This window comes from Candoia aspera, chromosome 2, assembly GCF_035149785.1.
Source record: "Candoia aspera isolate rCanAsp1 chromosome 2, rCanAsp1.hap2, whole genome shotgun sequence".
In the NCBI taxonomy this organism is placed as follows: Eukaryota; Metazoa; Chordata; class Lepidosauria; order Squamata; family Boidae; genus Candoia; species Candoia aspera.
Window position 1 is genome coordinate 68,490,263 of NC_086154.1, and position 27,209 is coordinate 68,517,471.

The following is a 27,209-nucleotide window of genomic DNA, read 5'->3' on the forward strand; positions in this document are numbered from 1 at the left end:
GCATCTATGTGCCTTTTGACCATTAAGAAGGGGAAGATTTTTAACACACTGTCCCTATGTCCATCTCTTACCTGTCCCATAGGTAAGTGAGGCTCTGTGTTTAAGAGACAAAGAGAACTTCCTCCCTCTTATCTTTATCTCTTTTCAAAAGGTAGTTTAGACAGAAGCAAAGCTTTCCTATCCCATGTATTTCTTAATAAATGTAGCTTTTATTTCAAATAAAGTGAGTACTGCTAGCATTCACTGATAGTTGGACTAAGTCCTATATTGTGTACAGTGAGTGTGTGTTTGCATCTGCTTATGTTCAGGATCATTTCCTCTCACAACAGCTTCTGCTGTCTTCAAATCTCTAACAACAGCTGGCTAAATTTAGAAGATGAGGATAGACTGGCCCAATGGCCCAATGATCCATTCAATAGTTTGCCCACTCTCACTGCAGGTTACAGTGGTTGAATGATGCAAAAATAGAGATTCTGAACTAGCCTCCTCTTGCAGTTTCCTGCAGTCAACCATCTGGAATGAACTTGATAGCAGCATCGGACTATATTAAGCTTCTTTCCTGAGGAGCACGGTCACATGCACTCTGGCAAACAGGGAGCTATTTCAAAAGTATCTTAAGTGTATCCATTCAAGAAGCATATTCAAGATTTTGGTATTCCATTAGGTGGAATTGGTGGCCTGAAGAAGCAGGAATTCTGCTTTAGACTGGTTGATTAAAAGGATTAACACTAAAATGATGATAGATTTGACTAAGCTCATGGATACACTTGAAGATCTTCCTGCTTTCTTTATTGATGTTGGTGTCACCTCTAACCCTAACACTTTACAAAAGAAATCAGTGACCTTTTATTCATCCTGGCTTTTTACCTTTGGTTGGCTACACTTTTAGGTATTATTCATTTCATTTTTAAAATGATATGCTAATAGTTTTATGTTATATGTTCTTGTTTCTTGTTAGCTACCTTGAAAACCCTGTGGGTAGAAACAAAGGTTACAGAATGAATGAATGAATGAATGAATGAATGAATGAATGAATGAATGAAACAATCTAGAAATCATTCATCTCATACTCTGTAATGACCTCCTTTCAAATTTCCACTTAGAGCCCAGTGCAAGCCAATGTCACACTCCACAGATACTTTGATGATAAACATGGACAGAACTGTATAAACATTTCCCCTCTGACTATTCCACAAAGCTCATTCCACTTTCAATCTTAGTGTCTTAGTTAAATTACTATTGTTAGTTCTACTTAAGTGGCCATTGTTTTTATGGGCATGCACAGAACTGTCTTAAAATAAATCTTCCTGATTCTGTTTAACAGAACTCAAATATATATATATATATATATATATATATATATATATATATATATATATATATATATTTACATCAATCTACAAATAGGTTATCTACAGAAATTATCATCATACCCTTCCCCCCATGTAACCCAAAATAACTGAAGTTTTCAGATTGATTTTTTAAAAAAATATTGATTCCCCTAAATCTCTACTTCCTCCAAGACACAGAATCTCAAATTTGAATGTTGAGAGCAAACTCCCTGAAATAAAAACTAGACATCCAACAAAAGCCATAGTGTATAAAGTTATTAGGGCTGTACAAAGCTGGAAAAATATAGTGAGCTTTGACAAAGCTTCAGATGAAATACTCCTTTGAAGCTGCTTCAAGGGATAATGTGAACTCCTGCTTCTAAAGTTCAAAGCAAAGCCAACCCATTGCTCTGCATCATTTCTGGATCCTCCAGGACTTCTAATAGTTAGTAGAGGTTTGGCTATGAAAGCATTGAGGGAAGTCCCCAATGTGACCCCAAGCCTCTCACCGAGGAGTTAAGTGAATGAGATGGAAAAGTAGAGTGAGAAAATATGGATTTCTTCCTACATGATGCCAAGACCTAAATTATTTACATTTTTCTTATTTGCAAAGCTGGTGTACATTTTTTTCTTTTTTTTAATCAACCATATTGAAGAATTCTATCTGCAAAACTTGCATGCAATTACACTAGATGTGGCTTCCTGTTTTGCCCTTCTTGAATAAATGGGTCCCTTCGTGAACCTCAAAGGCAAAGTTGCATCTCTTGAGAGCCTCTCACGGTCCTTCAGTTTTGGCAAATGGCACAAGTCTGCCACCTGTAATACCTGCATGGTCTTTGTGCCTCCTTTGCTCCTACAACTACTACTAATTTATATTCTTCAGCTGTTTTTGGTGCAACTCTACATGTTCTGCCTGCCAGCAGCAGATGATCCACCAACTTTCCTGAATGTGAGAATTCAAGATTGACTTTATTTCCCTTCCTCGGGGCCATTTCACACATGTAACTGAAGTAAGTGCTGACCAAGGCTCTTTATTTAATTATTTAGCCTGCTGACTGGAAGACAGAGGTCATAAAAACAAACCAGGTGATCTAATTTCACCCAGAACAATATGCGGTCATCTGCCGTTGCTCCTGCTGTAAAAGCACACCCATGCTTAGAGGTGACAGGTCTGCTGGGGAATTTCAGAAGCATCCACTTTCCTGTCAAACATGGAGTGTAGCGTTTTGTGAACATGAATGGCACTCATCTGCATGAGGGATTTTTCAAAGATTTTTGGAAATCTTTTAAAGACAGAGCACTTCTGTGCCAAGAATATTAATCAATAAAGTGCCAGTTGTTCCAGGTTCATGTAAAGTATCTGGGGATAGTCTTCCGCTTGTTGCAGATCCCTGAGATGCCTGGCACTTTACTGATTAATATTTATAATTGTATCAGAAATGACATTTTTTTTCTTAGCTTCTGCTTGGATAAGGGAACATTTGTTCCTAGATCTGCGTTCAAATGAAGTGAATTCTCAGTGTCCTGAACACACCTGCTTCTTCAGCTCACATGCAGCATTTTTGTTTCTTAACTTTCACAGGGGCAAGCTGGGGTCATGGCTTGTACTGACTGAGGTATGTTAGTGATGGTTATTCCAAGGGCTAATGATCGCAGAATATCCCATCATCATGCCCTTTTGGTTCCCTTTTTCTCTTCCTCAGATATTTCCTTCGCCTTACCTGTTACCAGACGTGTAAGAACTTTACTGTCCTCATTGAGAATGTTCACTGTAACATTCTGAGCAGATTGGAAGTACAGAGGGTTGCCCTACAATAGGAGCACAAGAAAAAGAAATTAATGAGGTGGACATCACTTCCCACAAGAAAATGCACTGTCTCTGATCCTCTTCCTAACCCAGCAGGGCAGAAATGCCCAGATCAGTACTGTGCCTATTTGGTGAAATTTTCATTGGCTTCTCTTCAGTTGCTCAACAAAATGCCTGCAAAAGTAGTGCTGTGTACAATAGGACCAAGAAAATGTAACTTTTTTTAAGGGACAGAAATGAGGTATATGGATTTACTTCTATGGGATGGTAAATCACATTTTCAAGTTTAGTCTGAGGCATAGTCAACAGTGATCTGCCTGGTATTAGTAAGAAAAAAAAATCTAAACAGATAGATGGATAAAGGGGAAGATTTACTGAATGGAGTGTTGAATGTTACTAGCAACCTATACTGATTTGATATTGCCTCACATGCATCTCAAATTACTTTTTCCTCTACCACTTTTTCTTTTCACCTTTTTTAAAAAAATCAAGCCCATCAGAATACTTTCCCAGCTCTGAACTGCTAACGGTCATCATGATATAAGAGACTTGCCTCATTTTGGCAAATTTTAAGTGCATCTTTAAAAACACAAAGTTAACTACCTATTTAAAGACACACAAACATTTTTCAACCCAAGTTTCCATAAAGATCAGAAAACAAAATTCGTGAGGCCCAATATTTCATAGGCTTTGCTCATTCTCCTTTTTGAGTCTGTAAATGGTGTTCAGACCTAAAAGATATAATTGTGGCCTGGACATAGGTATCAAACGTGACTCTATTATGTCATTGACCAAGAGAATTATCCTGCTATTTACAACTTGGATCTCCATGGGAAAAAAATGAAAATCATCAGAACTGAACAAAAAGATTCATATGACTTAACCAAAATATCTTTTTTTATAAAAATCCTAATATCTTTTTTCCCTAATGTATCTTAAGATGTTTAATGTATCTTAAGATGCCAAAATGTAGTGTGATGCTGATACATATTTATTCCATTGTAATAACTTCTTCTTTAAATGGGGAATTAATGGCATACTGGTCAGAAGAGTAATGCCATAATTCACCAGCATGCAAACTATGCTTCTGGACCAGATCTATAGTGGAAAATGGGGACTGCCTCAACTGCCTGGTCTTTGGCATACCAAAGAAGGCCCAGCCATGCTCTTTTCAAGCTCCACAGAGCTGATCAAGATCAAGGAAGCAAGAACTACACAGATATCAGAATGATCTCTTTAAACTAGTTAGGGGTAGATACAGAATCCTAGAAGCTGTGAGAGGGATTTTCCACCCTCATTTATAGTAAATCCATAAACTCTCATTTATAGTAAATCCATAAAGCAGAGTTTCTGAATGATTTGAAACACTACTTCACAGGTTTATCTCTGCCTGGGCTAAATTGCTATTTATGAGATAACCTGTCATCTGACTCACACACTCTCTTTAGATTATGTCTAATCTCTCTTCCATTCCCTTCCTGGCCTGCCCACAAACTCTCACATAACTCCCCTCTCTTGCTTCCCACCCCCCACCATGGAAAGGAAAGGAAGTGAAGATCCCTCCTTGTCCTGAGAGGGGGTAGGAAACTTTTCAAGCCAAACTCCACTGAAAAGGTGCAGAAGAGACAGGCATGGCTGCCTGACCCTTGTACAGAGCAGCGTCTGAGTAAAGAAGAAGAGTAAGGTGGAAGTGGCGGCAGGAACAAGTAGGGTCACCTTCCAGTCTGAATCAGTATCAGCTGAAGACAGTTTCAAGGGTTTCAATTTACAGGGTTACTGCAGATGCACAAGTTGGGATGCATGTGTATTAGCTGCAACTTCCCAGGATCTATCAGTATCAGGGTAGCGCTTCCAGTGAATTAAGTATTCCAATTTGCCCCATCATTGTTTAGCATCTAAAATACACTCCACCTTAAATTCTTCCTCCCAGAAGAAACTGGGATGAGTGCCTCCCCTCCCAACCCAACAGGGGGGAGTGAGGGTGGGGTTGCAAAGCAATGTGGGCTTGGAATGCAGTTAAGAAAGAGTAAAGAGCAATGAAAGGCCAGGTGGATCTTCACTGAGGTTGGCAATTGTAAACAAAAGGAGACAGGGCTAGTTTGTGTGGATACAGGGAAGGGCTGATACGTTTTGGATCTAACTTCCTTGAAGGGCAGAAAGATGGCAAAAACTTAGCTGAAGCCATGCATAACCCTCTACAGGAATAAGCGCTCTCCTCAATGGCCATCTGTCATATATTTATGAACCACCATGGCAAGGTCCAGCTGTACCTTAAGAGGGAGTTATACTGCTTGCTGTTCCTCTAGGAAGGTGGATGTGCCCTCATCTGAGGAACTGAAGATGAGGGCACCTTGGAAGATTAATGGTATGTTACAGCTATAGCCCTGAGTTACAGCTATAAACCACCTGGAAAAGAGACAGTCGTGGCATGCAAAGGGTTGTTATAAGCAAATTCTGGGCACAAAGTCCAGCCAATTTTCCTATTGATACAAGACATAGCAGTGTAAGTAATGTTAAAGGGCTGTATTGGTTTTCCATATCTCTCTGTCTTCAGGAGACTGGTGGATGATAAATGAATTTGTACATGAAATAACTGGAAGAAAGATTTCCAGAAATGGGATGTAAATTGGGCTCCATGATCCAAGATCATATGATTAATCAGACACCTCTAATGAAAGGCATTGACTAGAAAGAGCTTTACAGTTTCTCATGCAGAAGGTAGTCCCATACAGTGAATAAATTGATCCATTTTGGTAAAAAGATCAATCACCACCATTATAGTTGTGAAAATTTTCACATCAGACAGATGAGTAATAAAATCTCACAAGATTATGTCCCAAAGTCCAGCCTAGGATGGAAGTGGTTCAGTCAGTCCAGCCAGCTTGGCCACAACAGACTTGCCTTGACAATAGACATGATAATGGGAAACACAGTCAATACTATCCATTTGCATGTGAGACCACCAGAAATCACTAAGTAAAAGATGCAAGGTCAAGGCAGGGTTGCAATACCTTGGGCCTTAGAGAAGTGACACATAGAAACAAGCATTGTGGAAAAGTTGGCTTTCATCTGTAGAAAAGAGCAAAGAATTATGTCTCCCCAACCCAGTCTGGACATATGAATCCTGTTGCTGCTGTAATCACACATGGTCCAGAGAGCCAAAGGTGTAATCCAACAAATTTGGGTAATCCAACCCATTTGCTGTACCTCTGTGAGACTGCCTTTATTCAGAGGTTGTTACTACGTCTAATAATGGTGTAGTTCATGAGGCTGATGCAGTTCCAGTTTGGGAATGTTTTGGGAAGTGAGTGGCTGAGGGTGGGATGGGGAGAGCAAAATATTCAGGTTTCAAGTTAGTGGTGGGAGGCTTCCAACTGATTTACCGATTGTTTATGTGGTCATGTGATCGAGATCTGGGCACTTGGCAACTGGCTCACACTTATGACAGTTGCAGCAACCTGCAGTCATGTGATCACTATTTGCAACCTTCCCTGCCGGTTTCCCACAAGCAAAGTCGATGGGGAAGCCAGCAGGGAAGGTTGCAAGTCGCTCCTGGAAGTTGCTCCTGCTCCCGCTGCTTTTTCTCCTGAAGACCCTGGCTATAGAGTACGAGATACTGGGGATCTCATACTCCATAGCACATGCCTGCCTGCAACACCCCACCTCACCTGCACTCCATAGTGCACGTCTGCCCTGCTCTGCTTATGTGGTGTCACAGCAGCCATTTATCTGCCCACTGGCCTACTTGTGAGCTGCCCAGGACTTGCGACTTCCATGGGGAAGCTGGCAGGAAGTCACAAGGAGGTCCTCACTTAACAACCCATGATCATCACTTAATGATGGCAATGTGGACTGCTGTTGCTAAGCAATGTGGTCACGGGACATCATGCTTTATGACAATATCACTTAGTGATGGAAATTATGGTCCCAATTACTGTAGTTGAGTGAGGACTACCTGTAAGTAGGAAATAATGGTGTAGTTCATGAGGCTGATACATTTCCAGTTTGCACTTACCATTTGATACCAAGACAGCGAAGCAACTCAAATATATAACTGGAATGTTAATAACACCAGACTTGGAAAATAACCCAGAGTAAGTCGAAATCACATGCAGATGAAATCAGTAAACTGGCCCAAGATACAAAATGTTCTCCAATACTTCCCCCCATCCCCAAAGAATATTGTTTGGTACAGCAGATGTGCAGACTCTTCTCCTCCACATAAGTCCTGACCTACTCCAACTTAGTGACTCTTGCAAGCAAGCTTCTTAATTGAAGGCATGATTTGTCCATAAAATATAGGAATTCCTGGGATGGCTTGCTTAACTTAGTTGGTTAGTAGAGTGTTAATGCTAGCTTGTTGGTGGCAGCATTATATGTTTGGGATGAGCCCAAAGCTTAGCTTGACATGCAAAACCCTACTTTTTAGGTACATTTCCACGGCAATGCAACACAAAGAAAAGGGTTTCCTATGGTAGGCTCACTTCAGAGCAGCATCCATTAAGCTAAACTTTGGGCCGTACATTTTAATCTCATTCTTAGGGCACATTCTGCTGGGATAGGCAGTGTAGCATCTGCAAATTCATGTGGATTTGTAAGGTTGTCATCCATGATTGCTGGAGCTTCTGCCCCCCATCTGTATTCAAGGAGGAAGAAAGAGAGATGGCATGCAGCCTTTGGTAGAGGGGGACATGTCCCCATTTCTGAGGTACTTACTGGAGATCTTCAAGGGCTGCATACTGAGGACTTAAAAAAATGCTTTGCCAACTGGTAGTTGTCCCACCATTCTGGATGGGTGAATGGTTTAAGCAATTATTGCTTTTAGCAGACACTATTGGCCAACAGCTTGGGTGCTGCAGCAAGAGTCAGCTTACTTTGAACAAGGAGATGAAATCAGTCTGAAAGTGGAGCAAGGTGAAAACAAATAATTGAAAGAGGCACAACTATTTTATCTGAAAGTGTTTATCCCCAAGGCACGCTTATTGCTAGGAGAAAGAGAGAGAAAGAAAGAGAATGTGTGTGTGTGTGTGAGAGAGAGAGAGAGAGAGAAAGAAACTTGTTAAAATGGTGAGCAAATTGTATAACAGAAGAAGTGGAGTCCTTCACCCTTGATCTCCTTGAAAAGCTGCCCAGAATACAATCAGCAATCAAATAGATTTCTATCATCCCCTCCCTTTGATCCTGAAACTGGAAAATCTCCAAGACACTTGGCGGCCCTTCCACATCATTTCCATTCCCCAATCTCTGTAAAGCATTCTGAAACCAATCAGCTGTCAGCCTCAAGAAGCTAAGAAACACTGAATTGACTATCCAATGGAAAAAATGTAAAAATTCCATCATCACTCTGACCCAAAGTTATTCCATACTACCACCACCACCACCACATAAAAGGGGGAGAAGACACATTTTTCTATGCCTACTCCATCCACATTTCAAAGTTGCCAAAGCACTCTCTCTGTTGCATTTAAAACCTGTGAAATTATATTATCTTGGCATGAAGTCTATAGGGAAAGAGGTGGAGTGAAGCTAGCTTGATCCCAGGAGCCAGGAGATTGAGCAAGACAATCAAATACATCCCACCCGCATCTCAAACAGAAAGATCACAATTCATGAGATATAGCTGAGCTGCTGAACACCGACAAAGGTGTGAGATCACATGAAGTTCACAGCTGATTCTGGAGGATCAAAGGCTCCATATAAAAGCACCCGTTGGACTGCTCAATTCTTTAATGTACAGGTGGTTAAACAGAGTAAACCTTTCCAAACCGTTTAAGAAACATACGATGGTACAATTGCAAATGCCAAGTTCCAGCTGAAAATACAAAGAAATACAAATCAGCCCTTAGTGCAATTATAAGAAAAGTATGTTGATGAACCACAGATAAAAGTGGATTTCGTGCAGTGATTAAAGGCACTGAGCTAGAAATTGGGAGACCATGTGTTCTAGTCCCCCCTTAGGCAAGAGGGGTGACTTCTGAAAGCCCAAGAAAGAAAGGCAATGGCAAACCACTTCTAAAAATATTGCCCAGAAAATGGCATGAACTGGTCCAGGTGCAGTTGCCACAAGTCAAAACAGACTTGAAGGCAAAAAAAAAAAAAAAAGGTAAGAAAGTACTGCTTCATAAGTAATAACATTCTAATATTCTAGACCAGGAGTCCACAAAATTCTTCAGCTCATCAACGCCTTCATGAAGTTTCCGATTGTTCATCGACCACCAAACATTTATTATATGAAAATAATTTAATACATACTTTAACTAATAGTACTACAAATTACGGGAGCTCACCCTGCCGCGCGGTTTCGAACCGCTGACCTTCCGTTGTTAATCCCGTTGTTAATCCCAGCTCCCGTTGTTAATCCCAGCTCCTGCTCACCTAGCAGTTCGAAAACATGCAAATGTGAGTAGATCAATAGGTACTGCTTCGGCGGGAAGGTAACGGCGTTCCGAGTCGTCATGCTGGCCACATGACCCAGAAGTGTCTATGACAACGCCGGCTCCAAGGCTTAGAAACGGAGATGAGCACCGCCCCCTAGAGTCGGACACGACTGGACTTTACGTCGAGGGAAACCTTTACCTTTACCTACTACAAATTATAATAATAATAACAACATCGACCCCTTGGACAGTCTCATTGACCCTTGATATTGACCATTTTGGGGAACCCAGTTCTAGACCAAACCACTGGTCAAGCTCAACTTGCATACTGGGAAAAGCTAGTTTATACCAAGAGATTTACTCAAGACTCCTGATTGTGTAGCACATTTATTGGCTTATTGGTTTTTGGCTTGTGAGTCAGCCTAAGCTTCAGGAAAATTTTACTAGGTTTTATGTTAAATTTGGGGGGAAGTTGACAGAGGCCCTTCCTCTGGCCAATGGCAACAGTAAAGAAGGCAGAAGAAGAAATGTCAGTGGGACAATAGGTAGGTGTGAAGTGGCAAACTTTCTCTCAGACCAACTTGCATATTTGCAAAGGCATGCTAGCTAGGAAAGAACCAGAAAGAAGAAAGAAATGGGGCAACTCAGAGGTGATTTTCAATGCAACAGGCCAGCCAGGGCTGGGCTTCATCAAGCATGGCTCCAGTTCTGACCAGCTGGCTGGCGTAATGTTTTCTGTACTGGCTGACTGACCAGCCAAACAGTAAGTACTGAACAGAAGGAGAAAAAAAAAAGGAGACGAAAGGCTTTTCTCTACTTAGCCTCCTTTCTTGCACTGGGTATTGTTGCCACCATGGCAAACTAGCAGCCAACCCAAGGAATGTAGTGTATTAACAGTGTATCTGAATTTTCTTCTAAATTGGTGCTATAGTCATTTGGTGACTAGTCTCAGTTTCATTGCACCATTTTATAGTGGTGCTCCTGATACTTCCTTTTTTCCCACATAAAACTTTATTAAATTTTAACAAGAGATAAAATATAAACAAACAGGGAAAAAAAGAATTGAGAAGAAAAGATCAGAAAGAAAGCAAAATTACGAGTGCAGAAAAGAAAAAGAATAGAAAAAGAATAGCTTCTGACTTTCTTTGGCACAGATACAAATATAAGATACAGTAACCTCTTACTATAAAATTAACAATAGTAAGCTTATGATTTCTATAATCATAAACAATTCTAATCATCAAATCCCAAAATTAAAGTTTCATTTCTTTCCATTTCAAACAAAAAGTTCAAAATGGTTTCCAAGTAGAAACATAGCTAGACAAAGTCTTTCCTTTAATCAAAGCAGTCAGTTTTGCCATCCCAGCCAATTCCATTAACTTCACCATCCATTCTTCCATTGCAGGCATTTGTAACTCCTGACACTTCCATACAGCACGAAAGACTCAGGGTGTGATTCCGGCAGACGGCAGCATTTTAAAGCACAATTGGTCTTCACATTAAAACAAAAACAAAGTTGCAAACTGAGAATTTGAAAACAATTGCCAACCCAAATCTGGGCCACCAATCTGCTGCAGAACTCCAGGCAACCATTAATCAGGATTTTCTGTATCTCTTTGCTACCATCCAATGACCACTTGAATCTTCACAATACAGCTATAGTAGCCCCATACAAACAGAATTGGTATTTGTTCCCACATGGCCCTATTTGGAGTGATGCATAAACACAGACTGAAGTCTAACAGCTCCAGTATCTCATAACTGTCCTCTCAATGAAAAACTTTCCTTTAGGCATGATAACTTTTGGTTTCAAATATTCTGATACTGAGAGGCTTTCATGTTTTTTCTTCTTCTTCTTTGAAAGATCCCTGTTTAGAAACCGTTGTGACCTGTCCCATACTGCTTGTCTGCTTTAATTAGATCAGCTGTTCTGGAAAGGTTAGTGGACTTCCAGACTCCCTTACTTACAAGAGCGGTAGACTCTGATTTTTATCACTGATTTGCATGAAACGAGACTATGCTTTTTAAAAATAACCTTACTACTCTATAGAGGAGCCAAGGTACATTTTAAAACACTTAATTCTTTCCCCTTTAATGATTCTTAGTTTACATATTCAGACCTTTGCTTCTTGTAGTTTTCACAAGACTGTTTGTCCGATGGAAGAGCAATGATTGCAACTGTCTGCAAGAGATTTTTCGTGCCTGTAGATGATGGCCACTTAAGTTCCATAATTCATATCACGAAAGGCTAAAACAAGCTAACAAGCAGGACCAATACTTTGTTACAAGGCGCTGCACAATTAGCATCCAATCTCTTGTGCTGAACCATATGGATATTTTTATCTTCTGATACACAGCATTTCATATTTATTTGTAGAACCCTGTGTAAAAAAAAAAAGCAATGAGAATTCTCCCCCAACACCAACTGCAACTGAAGATGGCCTGCAAAAACGAGTGGGGCTCCTGGTTGCTTGTAACAGGACAGATATCGTATGGAGTTCTCACTGTAGGAAACCCTGCTCTGTCTGGAGGGTACACTCTTTGTACAATACTGATGATGACTGTGAACATCTCAACAGCTGGCAATTTATCTGCTTCATTCAATTGGTATTTTCATGGTGAATCACACAGCATTCAAGAAGTGTGTGAACCAGAACTTTGTCTCAGCATGATGTCACAATCAATTGTCCCAGAATGTTTATATCAAATAAAAGTATGATTGAATTCTGATCCCTGTAATGTTTTTATGGTGTTTTAACTTTAATGGGGTAAAGATACCTTCTATTATTGTTGACACATCATTATCACCTATGTAAGAGTGCAGCATTTGTTTTTAGCACCTCAGCAACATCTGAGTGTTTGCAAACACTCTATGGATTTTTGCCAGTTTTTCCTCTTGTGTTAAACAAATGCATCATGGACAGTTATGATCAAGACTAGCTGAATCAGACAACTGAACTTTCTCCCAGATGGGCAAGAAAAGAATATGGCTTTCCTAAAATTCAGCTGAAAACCTAGAGTAACGTCTGGAAGAGTTAATGATGTGGTTTGAACATGAAATTAATTCTATACTTAAATCTGGAATAATAGTTGAAAACATTTTTTTCAAACTAGAAACAGATTCTTAAAAAATTCCTTAGCACCACAGCTTTTCATAGACATGGTTTTGGAGTTTGGACAGAAGTGGATGGCTGCAAAACACAACCATAACTGCAGAGTGATTGTACGCTTGAGACCCACCAAATGAAAAACCACAAGATTTCCTGTATACTGACAGATCAACAAAACACTCAACAAACACACAAATTCTGCTAGTAAAGACATGGTATCATAGCAGCACAAACAAAAAGCAGACCTTTGAGCAAGATGAAGTGGCACAGAGAAGGATGCTTGTAGTGTAACAATAGTGCCTAAACTTTTTGGTTTCATGGATTTTAACTGTTCCCGCTTTCAAAAAAGGGCTGCAATGTACTCACAATATAATAGGTGTGGGCAGCCTAACCCACAGTTTCTCAGAAGGCAAATGAATTTGCATCAGAACTAGAAATAGTTTGCTACTAATCCAATTACATAATGTCAGTTCATAACAGAATATTTGATATATTTAAATCAGGAAAAAATGCATTTTTTTTCTGTGGAGTCCCAGGTGCTCTCTGAGCTTGGTTGTTTGTTTGCAGACTTCTCATTACCTGACTAGGTAACATCCTCAGTGCAAGTGAGTGTGGGGTTTGCTCCCTGTTTATATACAGTAGCTTGTCCTGCCAGTGTTGGTGGGGGTGTGGTTTTCTCCTTGGTAGTTCCTTGATTAAGGTATGGAAACACATTAAAACAAGCACACTATATCTCATATTCATTCATAAAGGTTGTGTTAAAACCCATTGTCTCCTTCTTTGAGGCAGAGTGAAAATACTCCCCAGTATTTTTCTTCACTAGTGCAGTAGTGATCTGGAAGGATGCGGTAACAGTTTTGATTTGCAATATCTAAATTCCTGTGACCTTTCTCAAAGCTGTCTCTAATGCACTACTTCATCTTCCATATTGTACTGTCATTATTTTCAAATACTTCCAATTTTTTAAAATGCCTGAAATAACTATTCTCTTAGATAACAATCAAATCAGTTTAAGGCTGCAGCTTGCAGATCAACAGGCAATGAACACTTCCCCACAGTGGCATTCCTCACCTCCAAAGTGTGAAGAGTTGACTCTTCATCATTCACAAAAAGTTACCTGCAGGGAGCAAACTCTGAAACTTTACTTGTGGGTTTGGGTAAGAAGTACCAGCATGAGGCTCAAATGGTAACAGAGAGATCCAACAATATTTGTATACCAAGTTGTTTACCTCCCCCACCTGCCCCAAAGGTCTGTTGGCCTAAACACGTGGTCAACATTCTAAGTAGCTTTTGCCCTCACCGTGTCATTTTATCACTTGAACAAAGGACAAGTAGGGAGTAGCTAGTCTCCTTGGAATTAACAAGAAACATACATTCATTTACATTTTCTCATGTCATGTTGAATGATTTAGATTTTATGTGAACACTGAAGCAACCACATGATTATTTTGCTGCCTGCTCAAATTCATCTCAGTCTTTTTTTTTAAATTCAATCTTCCTACCCATTTTCAACGTCATGGGAACCAGAAGTCCCAACACCATCTAACTGTCCTAGCTATCCATCAATACAAGCAGTCATCCATGTAATTTTCACTCAGTTATTTATCAAATTTATCACCGCCCATCTCCCCTGCAAGGAGGGACTCTGGGCGGTTCACAATAAAAACGCTTAACCATAATATAATATAAATAGTATATAATAATATCAATAACAGTAAAATATAAATATGTTAAAATATAATAAAAACCAGATGGCTAAGGTACTCTGTCTGTCCACAAGCAAAACAGGGCAATTCTAAGGAGCTAACCATCCCCAAGAGGAACTATTTTATTTCCCACCCCAGGCATGTTGACAAAACTAGGTTTTTAATTTTTTTTAAAGTTCACTTCCCATTACATTTCAGCCTCACTGTGACCCAAAACTCTTGACATTCTGATACAATCCCAAAGGTTGATTTGCTTTTGATTTGGCACCAGAGAATCAAAAATGGTGAATGGTTCTGTCTGTTTTGATATTCTACTCTATCGAACCTTACCCCACCCTACCTATTTTCTTTTACCAGAAAGACCATGTGTAGGGTCTGGAGTTAAAAAAGCACATTATTCCTGCAGGAAAAACAATCTGTGTAGTATATAAATTAGAGCATGTGGATATAGTTCCAGAAAACTGGAAATGAGCAAAGTGAGAGCTCTTCCTTAACATACAATGTAGGCAGTGCTGGGAAGATCTGCTGCCTTCAATATATCCTATCTAAATTACATGAATTAGGAAGACTCTAAATCAGGATGTCTGCAAGGAGGGACAAGTGATGTCACCCACATCATGACATTATTTATTGATTTCTATGCTGCCAAATCCAAACAAATTCATGGACTTAAACAAATAACATAATTGCATGATGTCACTGTGGCTTGTAGCAGACACCTATGCTCCAAGTAACTCCATTTACTGAAGAGTCTCCATTTATCAGAAGTTTAGCCCAGCTTCCAATTCATGAAGGAATGCAGATGATTTAATTCTGTATTCAAGCTTTTCTGTATTCTGTATTTTAACTTTACCTTCAAATTCTAATAAAGTTCTTATTAAAAAAATGAAGGAATGCAGATACAGAGGAAGGGAAGTACAGAAGTGCTCTCTCACATTTTTAATCATATGTGGGAGAAAAGAGCTGAAGAGGACTTTAAACTGGTTCTCAGACCTGATTATCACCTAATCATCAATAACATGTCTTATATGGCATATTTCTAGTATCCCCATATTTTTTGCAAAACTAACAAGTTCTTACAAATGCATTGTGTGGGTTGTATTAAAAATGGATATTATGTACTACTGTTTCATGAATGATGTCATGTCCAGGGAAGATGATGGTATTTAACTCTAGTAAATTTTGGAAGAAGAACAGGGGCAGAGGGGATCAGGAGGATTTTTTTTTTTTAACAAAACCACAAATCGAGATTGGGGAAATGGATCTTATAGAATGGGAATAGAAAGAGTTCAAATAACTCAAATAACCAACAAGACAGTTTAACAAATATAGGCCAAAGAAAAAAGAAAAGAAAAACCTCATACAGTAATAAGTACATAATGAAACTGCTCTCTTCTCAAAGTCACTGACTTTTAATGCTACCAAAATTCCAAATGTTGTACAAGATGGAAAAAAGAAATGAATTCCATGACTATAAAAATACAGGTATATAGAAATCAAATGCACAGGGACGTTTACAAAAGAATATTCTCCATTAACTGAAATGGAAATTGCAAGACATTCTGGAGACAAAAGCTAACAGTATAAGAAGCATACTAAAAAGTAAAGAGCTTTTTTTTTTAATTAAACAAGACTGGCTGGAGATTTTGAACAGTATATCATTCTCTTGATTATGCTTGTATGGAACAACCTGCTTGTTTGAGCCTGTTAAGCTAGATTTGCTGCCCAGAGTTATATTATATGACTTAACATAATCTCAGTTGACTGTGGAAAAGATCACAAACTGCTCATGTTCAAGTACCAAGTCAAGCTAAAGTGCAAGAAGAAAGTCAGTCAGTTTCCACAATACGAATCAGTTTCAAGGAGAACATCAGGTATTGCTTTGAAGCCTTGGACCTTATTGCTAGGAACCTAGAGGAACTCTGGAATGAAATCAAGGAAGTTGTTAAGATGAATGTGAGAAGAGACAAAGACAAAAAATAGAAAAAAGCAAACTGGATATCAGGACAAACAGTGGAAACTGCCAAGCTGAGAAGAGAAGCCAAAGCCACAAAAGACAAAGACCTCAGGAAAGTACTTAACAAAGAATTTCAGAGAGTTTTTAGAAGCAGTGTTACAAAGACATCTGTAAAGAAATCAAGAGGTAAACAGACATGGAAAAACAAGAAAAATCCCAAAAGATATCTGAACTCAGAAGGAAGTTCCAAGTCCAAATTGGTACCTAAAAGAATGCTAATGGAAAGATAGTGCCAGCCATACTAGGTAAACCAGACCAGGAAATAAACTCCACAAGAAGGCTAAAACTACTTTTATTGAGCTTGGCCAGAATAACAGAATCTTGCAAATATCAATGGAAGGAATATACTGAAATTCTGTACAGTAGAGATGCCAACATCCAAGATACCTTAGATGTTCCCTACTTACAAGAACCTCTACTATTGGAAGATGAAATTAGATCAGCACTTTGTTCATTGCCAAGACAGAAGGCTATAGGATTTGATGAAGCGTCTACAGAAATACAGCAAGCAACAGAAGAAGAATCAGTAAAAGTTCTAACCAACTTATGTCAGCAAATCTGGAGAACGACTCAGTGAACCACAGATTGGAAGAGGTCAGCCTACATAACAATACCAAAGAAAGGAGACTTAATAAAGTACACAGATCATCGTATAATTTCCTTGATTTCACATGCTAGCAAAATAATGCTTACAATCATCCAACCCAGATTAGAACTCTACGTGGAAAGGGAGGTGATAGGACAAGAGTCATAATTGCTGATACATGCTGGATAACTGAGAAAACCAAAGAACACCAAAAAGAAGTCAATATATGCTCCACTGATTATAGAAAGGCCTTTGATTGTGTTGGTTATGCCAAGCTGTAGAATGTGCTTACAGAAATGGGAATCCCAGAACATTTCATTGTCTTCTCATGAAACTATACACTGTTCAAGAAGCCACAGTCTGAACAGAACATGGCAAAATGGACTGGCTCCAGACTGGCAAAGGAATGAGACAAGCCTGCATACTCTCCCCTTATTTATTCAGTCTATATGCTGAATATGTATTGAGGGAAGCTGGATTGGAAGATGAACATGGTTTTAAAACTGGAGGAAGAAACATCAATAACCTCTGCTATGCCTGATGTCATTATTTTGACAGGTGAAAATGCAAATGATCTGCAAGTTGTTGTAATGAAAGTTAAGGAGTACAGTGAAAGAATGGGACTAAGATTAAATATAAAGAACGTCAAACTAATACTAATGGTATAAAAACCAGTCTTAGAACTGGCAATGAAGGTATTGAAGTGATGAATAGTTTCTGTCTTTCGGGATCAACAACAGTAAGGGAACCAGCAGTCTAGCATTTGGTAGAGTAGCAACGAAGGCCTTAGAAAAGGTATTCAGATGCCAGGATGTGTCTATACCTATAAAGATCAGAATTGTGTAATGGTTTTTCCTGTGACATTCTATAGAAGTGAACGTTGGACTTTGAAGAAGCAGTATAGAAAGAGTATTGATGTTTGTGAATGTTGGCATTGGAGAATTCTCCATGGATAGCCAAGAAAAGAAACAAATGGTTCATTCAACAAATTAACCAGAGTTGTCACTCAAGGCACTAATGACCTGGCTCAAATTATCATACCTTGGGCCACATTATGCAAAGATCCAGCTCTATGGAGAAGTCTATAATGCTGGGCAAGTCAGAAGGAAAGAGGACAACCAGCAGCATAGTGGATGGACCCAATTACAGCAGCAGTGGGTGCACTATTGGAAGACCTGAAGGGCCAGGCTGGGAAAGATTGTCCTGACAAAAATCTACCTATATGGGTGCTAAGAGTCAACACGGGATGTGAAAGCAGATAATCAAGGTGGGTTTTGCTTATATAGACCTGTATATCAACCAAAATAAAATGGTTCAGAAGCCACTGTATGCAATCTGCCTAAATATGACACATACTTCACATTTTTCATATTTGAAAATCCCCATTTTTAACAAATGAGTAATGGTACTATGGGATCATACTGTGTGAAAAGGATGCAGATGCATTGAATTCATCCAGCATGCTGAAAACAGTCAACCAACAACCCTTTTTTTCCAAAAAGAGAATAAAGTAAAAAGTTACCACAAAGAGGAATAAATTTATGCATGACCCGTATTTGAATTTTTAGCATTATTTGGATCAAAATATGTGAACAGAAATGAAGAGACAGGCTGATTCCTATATATTATTAGGCTGTGAAAATATACAACAGAATAAGGTCACATATAAATGTATTTCCAAAAGGGATTTGAGAAGAGCAGGATTGATATGCAAGCTCACGTCTCCAAATTTTATCCAGATCTAATTAGGTTTTATATCTCACTGCTATAATCTGTGCACAAAACATGTCCCCCAATCTCTAGCTGTAATGGACATTCTGCATCACTAAAAAGAGATGCTGTAGGATCTTGTCAGCTGAACAGAGTGTTATTTTTAGCCAGGGATCATTGGGCTTGTATTAAAAGACAATCAAGAAGGACACTGCCTATGAGAGACAGCTCTCCTCAGGCTGATTTGAGTGGTCCACGGAACACTGAAGAAAGTCTCCAAGGTTTTTCACTTGATCAGTTAAAATACTTCAATCAGCCTAAACAGGAATAAATTAGGCCCATTTCTAACTTCTAATCTCAGTGAAATTAATATAGTTAAAGAACAAGCAAACCAGTTATGGGAGCGGAAGACAACCATGGGGCCTGTAGTATTTTGAGGTGGGGAGGTAAGCTAGCTCTAGGCTGTGAGGGATATTTTACAGCAATCATGAACAATTTTTAAGAGAAAGATGCTGAGACTGGAAAGAAGATAGAACTGCAGTTTGCAGGGAGATTATTTAGCACAATAGTAACAGAATAGTCTTTCTGACATTTGTGCATTCCTGATGGGTTGTCTTATACCTCCCAGCACTAATAGCCAGCTTGACCTAGTTGCTGATTGTAATACTGAGGTTGGTCATCCAATTCCTCCAGAAGGCACTGGCTTGATTAGAACAGCACTGAAAAGGCAATGAGCACCAGTAAGGTTAAAGTCAGACGGTACTTGTTAAACAAAGGAGAAAATACGATGGCTAAATTCACATGCAGAAGTTGGGACTATCTTCACAACCTGTACATATAATATTGTTTTAATTTTGCATTATATGGTGCCAAATTCTTGTTCCCTGGTTTGTGAGGAGGTGGAAAACACAGCAAACACCTCTGGGAGCAGTGTTTTAGGAAACAACATTTGTTTTGAGGCCATTCAATATTAAGTTTTCCTAATCTGAAACAGAATCACTCCCCCAAAGGATTATTACTAAAAAGAGAAGGAATCATAGATCAGTAGTTTAATACAGGCAAATGCTTAAAAGTTGCAGAGAAATGTCTGCAGAAACAATATAAGCATAATATCCAATGTGCCAAGATTATGCGTCCAAAGAAAGATGAATGAAGCTGAAAGACCAAAGAAAACTACTGTATAGGTATATATTTTAGTACATATACTCAAATGTGCTAGAATATATACCTATAGTTTTCAGTTTCATTGATCACTCTCCCTATTTTTTTAGAACTCATATCCACCCAAGCCAGCATGCTCCATGGTAACTGTAGAACAAAAATATTGTAATGGTATGTGGGGATTGTTGTTATTTCATTTTTTTATAGTTCAGGAATCAAGAAGCAAAAAGTTCTGGTGGGTGTAGTTTTTTCTTGCTGAAGCCAAAAAGTCTGAGTGTCAGCCAGGTCAACAGGTCATCCCCTGCCAGTAGTCTCCCGGTGGTAATCCCACGGTAATCCCGTCGTCTCCCAGTGCTCAAACCTATGGAAAACTGCTGTCCTGAGGTCTTCTCAAGGGGAACAACCATCTGGAGCACATGTGGGTAATCTTCTGTCCTCTCTTTATCTGGAGAGTTTCCAAGGAACCAGTCTACTCACCGGTTCCTTGGTCTTTGCTGCAGTCGTCAGCTCTGCTTTTGCAGAGCTGTATTCAGTTCACCATACCTTCCTGGGAAGTACAGGTTTTTTTTTTATTATTTTAGAGATGTTGATACAGGTTAAAGTATTACCCTTTCCAAGGTCACTAAGAATCCATGACTGTGTAGAGAACTTTTTTAGAGAGGATTGTTGAGAAGGTGTGTTATTTGCAGCTCCAGAAGAACCTGGAGGAAGTGGATTATCTGGCCCCCTTTCAGTTGAACTTCAGAGCTGGTTACAACACAGAGAGGGCATTGATTGCACTTGCTGATGATCTTGTGTGCCAATTTCACCCATTTCTGCATTAGGAGACCCTACTCACAGTAACTTAGTCACCTCTCAGTTGGATTACTGTAATGCTCTGCATGGGACTGCCCTTGAAGAACATTTACAAGCTGCAGCTTGTCTAGAACATAGTGGCATGGACAGTTTGGTTTAAGAAGTATTCTGCAAAGACTTGACATAAAATTATCCAAATAATTATATCTGATTTTAAAATGTTAAACGATATCACCACAGAACATTTGCATTTAATTAACTGAAACTTCCTTGTTGAGTTTTGAACTTCAGCCAAGAGCTAGAAGAGGACTCAAAGAAATCAGGTTCAGGAAAAGTTCAGTCTAAAATATCCCTTTTCTGCTGACTAATATGTAAGAAATGTTCTTCCACATGATTCAAAATACAGTTGTTTTGGAATCCTGCTTAATTAAAGACAAGATGATAAATTGTAGCAAGGGAGATTGGCTGCTCAATGGCCTTCATGGGAATGAGGTAACAACCACCATGATTATATTAGAATCAAAACAGATTTTTATTGCACTTTTTTTTTGCATCATAGCAATGGCTGATCAAGGAGTTGATGAAATACAATGTCAGATTAACAAAGACTAAATTTTACTCAACTTAGGAGCTGTAAAGAATATAAATCATACTGATTTCAGTCCAGTAACAAATTTGTCAAACATATACTTTATATAAATAGGCGGGTAATGATAAAGTCTTTCCTAGCAAACTTTTACAGGTGAAAGATCATTTTATTTTTCAAGGCCTCTCCCAGTGTGCTTGCTGCTGAGCAAATAATTCAGCAAGCTGAGATGATGGAATGGTGATTTTAGGGTTAATTTGAAGGAGACAGCAGAAACATCATGGCCCCAGAACTGATCTTCACTAACTGCTGGGAACAGAGCAGATAATAAAGTTGCAAATTGGGTTCCAATTGCTTTCCCTTTGTGTATTGTGTGCAGTATCAGATAGAGTGGAAAGCGGAGAATGGAATGCAGTGGGGAGCGTTTGTAACCTAATCGATAAAGGATCAGCTTAGCTCATATTTCCCTTAGCAAGAGCAAGTGCCGACCCTTGGGCATTAGTGCCCACCTTTTGGGAGTGTTTTGCCCACCCAAGGGTGTGAATAATGATTGTATACCAATGAAATTGTATTTGCTTATGGTGCAATGATTTTCTGATAGTAGCTGTTTAAAACCTGATGTCTTAGAATCCCATTTTTGCGCTTGTTTTGAAAGCCAATTTCCAAGTGCCATTATTCTGCACAGAATAAAGCTATAAAAGAGATTTCTGCCTTGCGTGTTAACTGGCGAAGCATGCCAGGTTTAAAGAACCCAGAGTTCCTAGGACAACAAGATGGCTAGGTATTTCCTACAGTATATGTCAGCCTCCAACCATTACTCATCGTTATTCTCTTGTAATTCCTGTTAGAACAATTAAAGTCTAGTTCCAAACATTTATGCTTTTTGCTGATTTAGGAAGAAGAGAACTAAACACTTAAATGCAATTCTATCATTAAGCATGCAGTTGTGATAGACTGCTATGTGAGTGTCTGTCAGAGGTCAGTAGAGAATAGAGGTAGGTGAGTAAACAGAAATTTAGGAAGACAATGTAGAAATGCTTGCCAACCTAGCAGTTCGAAAACATGCAAATGTGAGTAGATGAATAGGCACCGCTTTGGCGGGCAGGTAATGGCGTTCCGTGTAGTCATGCCCGCCACATGACCACAGAAGTGTCTACGGACAAACGCCGGCTCTTCGGCTTTGAAACAGAGATGAGCACCGCCCCTAGAGTCGGACACGACTGGACTTAATGTCAAGGGAAACCTTTACTTTTACCTACCACTTTTTGACCATGGTGGGTGGTGGTGATGGCTTCTGACATCTTTAAAAAGTATTATCTGATTCTCTTTTTTGGGAACTAAGGACATGATCTTGCCTTTCTCATTTGAGCAAGCTCGTGCTTTAACTCACTGTTTGACCTTTGAAATAGTTTCAACAATAGTTTCTGGATGTTTATTTTAACAAATTTCATTAGTTGGGTTTTTTTGGTTTGAATCCTTTATTTGCAATCTAGAGTTACTGTTGTAAGAAAGGCAGCCCTATAAATAGCTTAAACAAACAAACAAACAAACAAACATTTTCTTCCTGGAGTTTCCCAAAGACCATCGAAGTAAAAGAATTGTTACATTTTTGCTCCATTTTTTTCTGATCCCAGTAATGGTCAGTCCTCCCAACTGATAAAGAATCAAACGAACAGAAAACCCTGTCTATTAAAAGAAAGTACACCATTACCAGTTTATGTTTAGTTCACCCTATGAATGCAACAATGGATCATGTCACTTTTATGAAACAACAATGACAACATGGCAATAGGTATAAAGTTACCATCCCAGAGACAAAATCAAAGCATAAAAAGAGATTAAAAATAGAAACAGACCGTGACCCTGCCTGATTTCCCAATTAATTGTCTCTTACCACTCTCTTTGAGTTGGTAATGTTTTACAAAGTAAAAGCAGAGCTCTGGCTGTGATCTAGTCAGATGTCTTCTGCTTAGGACTCAACCTGCTTAGTTTTTCCCGATTAATTCGAACACTCCCAATTTTCTGTGTGCAGACATGGGCAGATTGCAGAATCTTGGTGGATTCACTGAAATGACAAAAGCAGTGTCACACTGTAAGCACCATCCCTTTCATAGGTGCATATACAAAAGGGGCAGGACTTCCATCATGATGACATGATACAGCTGTTGTTATTCTGCCCATCCTTGTCCTCCTGCTAGCAGTAGGGGTGGAGGGGGAGGAAGACCTATTGTGATTTTTATGTTGTATTTGTTTTCAACATGAGATATAAGTGACAGAACATCAGTTCACTTGAGCATTAACTAATACACGACATACAGAAATATGATAAAGGTTTGTAAGCTAACATATAATAACATGTTTTGTTATTATCGTTGATGTTATCCATCAACAATCGCCATCCAGCCTCCTCTTGTACATATCCATGAGGGGGATGAGGAGGATAATCAGTTACCTTGGCAAACTGCTCTTATTCACATCCTTCCTCATTCTTCTCAAGGCTAAGCCTACCAAGATCCTTCTCCGGAGTGCACTGAGGTTGTGGAAAGATGTTCTAACTTTCTATCAAAAATAACTTAATTTCTGAAAACGGGCTTGTGATTGAAGCAGTATCAGAAACTACTTTGATTCTAACTGATGTGTCATGTTATCATTTTTGATAACTCCTCAGCTTTTCCTATCTTCCTTTGTATTCCCTTTCAAAGATTGTCATGGGGAAGACATGCAGAAGACTCTTTTACAGAAGACAGCAATATACAGAATTGTCAGCAATAGTTATCAATAAACCAGACTTCCTAATAGTGAATGCTGATCAGCTATAGACAAATTGCTTGTGGGCTATTCTTTAATGGATGCACAGGGTGGAGGCTGAGCATCCACTGATTTTCCTGACTGGGCAATTTCCAGGTGTGTGGAACAACAAATCCCAGAACTCCCAGTGCCTGGATGTCATGTTCATCGTTCCAATGGTTTGAATACATCGTAATGTTTCACATGTCAATTTCCTCTTCCGTGTCTGTCATTTGCGGGGAGGGGAATTTCAGCCGTGCCGGGCTGTAATCTCCATGCTGTGCTGCAGGAATGTATGTTTGGGTTATGACATGTATTCAAGGTTACTTTCCCAGGCCGATGTGTGACGGTTGCCAACACCTGGGAGGGGGTGGTTGCTATGGTGGGGTGAGGGGCGGGATTGGATTTGAAGCAAGGGTATTTGGTTTGTATTTCGCGCGCTTTTGCTCATTCTCAGCTTTCTCTGTATTTGCATACTATTCCTTTAATAAATCAGTTATCTTTAAGCTCTGGCTTGTGAGACTGAGTATTTTGGAGTAGGCAACCATTACACTGGAGAATTGTACAAATTATAGTGGCTGTATGGCTGGGGAAGTAAAAAATTGGGAAAGACTACTGTAGACAACATGCTGCACTGCAGATTTGGAACTGAGCAAAGAATTAGACAGATCATCTGTGTTCTAACTCTATGATAATATTAAAAAAGTTCAGTTGGCATGCAAAGAAAATCTGTATTAAATAGCACACTGTCTTTCAGATATTGCAGCAGAAGCCTCTAATTGTAACAAAATGTAAAGTCTAAGAGCAAGTAAGGCAGACTACTGTTTATGGTTCATAAGTCTCATTAGATGATGTTAGTATGGGATATAAAATATGTTTACAACTGCAGTGAAAATTGCTCCTACATATAATAATCTGGAATGTTCTCTACCAGAGCCACAGTAGAAGAACATTCAGGTACTTCAGGCCAGCTGGTGGGTTTCCTGCCGGCAAATCAGATTACAACAGCATTTAAACTCCTGATTTTGTACTTTGCCCACAGACTTTGTCAGGGTGTGAAAAGCTTCAAAGATAGGCTTCACTTTGCCAAATGAAGCATCTACTTAATGTTGCTTTGTGAGGCAATGTGGTCCCCTTGCTTATAAGAGCTTCACTCTGTTTTGGAGTGAAACAGCCTCCTCCTGAGATGGTCGATCTATGGGAACTAAGAACTGAGAGACGCCTTCTACTTTTCCAAAGTGTTTTCAGAGAGGCACTTTTGGCAAATGCTTTGGAACACCTACAGTGTGTGCTGAGTGTGGCCAGCACAGAGCCTCTTACGGGCTGTTCACTGAAGACCTTCCAGTGAACATGGTAAAGGTCTTCCAGATTAGGTGGCTTTGGATGCACTGAGTAAGCCCGTAGTCACTGAACCTGGAAGTACTTTGTCCTCTGCTATGGAGAAGGCTGAGAGGAGTTTCTCCCCAACACTACTCTAAAGCAATTCAGGGACAGACATGTCACTGAGGCAAATCAGTCTCTTCACTTTGATGAAGTGGATCATGCAGCCTCCACAGCGTGAATCACTTTGTCAGAGTGAGTCTATGATGCTTTGCACAGACATAAAAGCTTGCCCTCTCCATCCATGCATCTTAGCTGGTGATGAACTTTAACAGTGCTGATTCTATCAAAGTCCAGTGACAGATCAGATGACCATTTATCTTTTTAATTCCTTTCTTCTCATATTTAATTTTGAGGAACTCAGTGAACTGAAGATTAATCTATTGCCTGAAAGAGAATCTATTTATGACAAATGGCAAGGCCTATCATCCAACTCTCTGAATTTAGGCATTTAAGCATGTATTTGCATCCAAATAGCTTTACAATTGTCTAACAGGTATTCACCCGTGATACTGTGCAAACATGTTGTTTTTGAAGATCAGGTGAACCCAGTGTGAATATATAGGCAAATCCAAGGCAGGTAGTCCACTTGGACCAGTCAATGGACTTTAATAGGTGCTGATTATGCTGCTCGTATTCCATGAAATTAAAAAGCTTACAAATGTTATGAACCATTACCCTTCCATTTGAGGAAACTTATGACATGTTAGGAAGATTTAATGAAATTATTTTCATTATGCTATAGGTAGCCTCAATGAGATTGCAGTTTAATGTATTACCTGTGAAATTATTTTCATGAAACTTAGTTTACTACTACTGCTACAAAAAAAAAAGAAAAAAAAATTCTCCATCAAGACCTGGTCATACTTTAAACAGTGTGTTAATCACCAGCATATTTTCTATCCTTTTATAAGTTTCTCAATGAAAAGTCCTTCACAAAGGCTAATAAGTAAAATAAAATATAGTTATACTAGGGTTTTGTTATTATCTTATCTGAATATAAAGCACAATAAAGATTTATAGCATTTCTAATGGAAAGTCTGGTTGAAATGCTTTTCTGTAATATCTTCTATCTTTAAAAGCGAGAAAATTAATCACACCAATTTTTACTGCAGAAAAGGAGTGAGCTTATTTTGAATACAGAGCCAGTTTGGTGTGGCAGTTAAGTCAACGGGCTAGAAACCAGGAGACCGTGAGTTCTAGTCCTTTCTTGGGCACGAAAGCAGCTGGGTGACCTTGGGCCAGTCAACCTCTCTAAACCCTAGGAAGCAGGCAAGGGCAAACCACTTCCGAAAAACCTTGCCAAGAAAACTGCAGGGACCAGTCCAGGCAGTCTCCAACAATCAGACATGACTGAATGGATTAATTAAAAAAAAAATTAACATAGGAATATGCCTGAAAAAGCAGTTTTGATGTAATTGTTTAGAATTTCACAAGCAACAAAAAAAACCTGAACGAATTCTCTTGCTATGAAAAATTAGTGCTTTAAATTGTAATCACTATTTCAGGAATACAGAAGCACTCAGAACAGGGAACAGAGAAACTTGTACCAAGGCCCACTGGACTGATGGTCTAACTAATTAAATCTCCCTCACTGAATTAATATCTACTGAATTATTAGCCAATTATTCAATTTAATTCCACTATTATTCAATTAATATGCTTCCACGTCCCCAAATTGTAAGCAGAGGTGCTTAACTATCAAAGTTTTCAATATGTGTACATGTTAGCATTTTTAAAATTAAAAAAGGGTTGGAAAGCACATATGTGTACTTCAGCTTTGGTAGTTTCTGCCTGAAGACTTTTACTTCCATTACAAAATGCCAATAAGGATTGTGTATCAACTTGTGATGCTT

The 27,209-nt window shown here is 39.1% G+C and overlaps 1 protein-coding gene across 2 annotated transcripts in view; it reads right to left on the bottom strand.

The window, feature by feature from the left end:
• Positions 1-27,209, bottom strand: part of SGCD (sarcoglycan delta) — a 504,550-nt gene that overhangs the window by 96,889 nt on the left and 380,452 nt on the right. For both annotated transcript variants that reach the window (XM_063292142.1, XM_063292141.1), the window contains one exon: positions 3,053-3,140. In XM_063292142.1, coding sequence (XP_063148212.1) covers positions 3,053-3,140 — 88 coding nt within the window. The remainder of the gene's footprint in view (positions 1-3,052; positions 3,141-27,209) is intronic.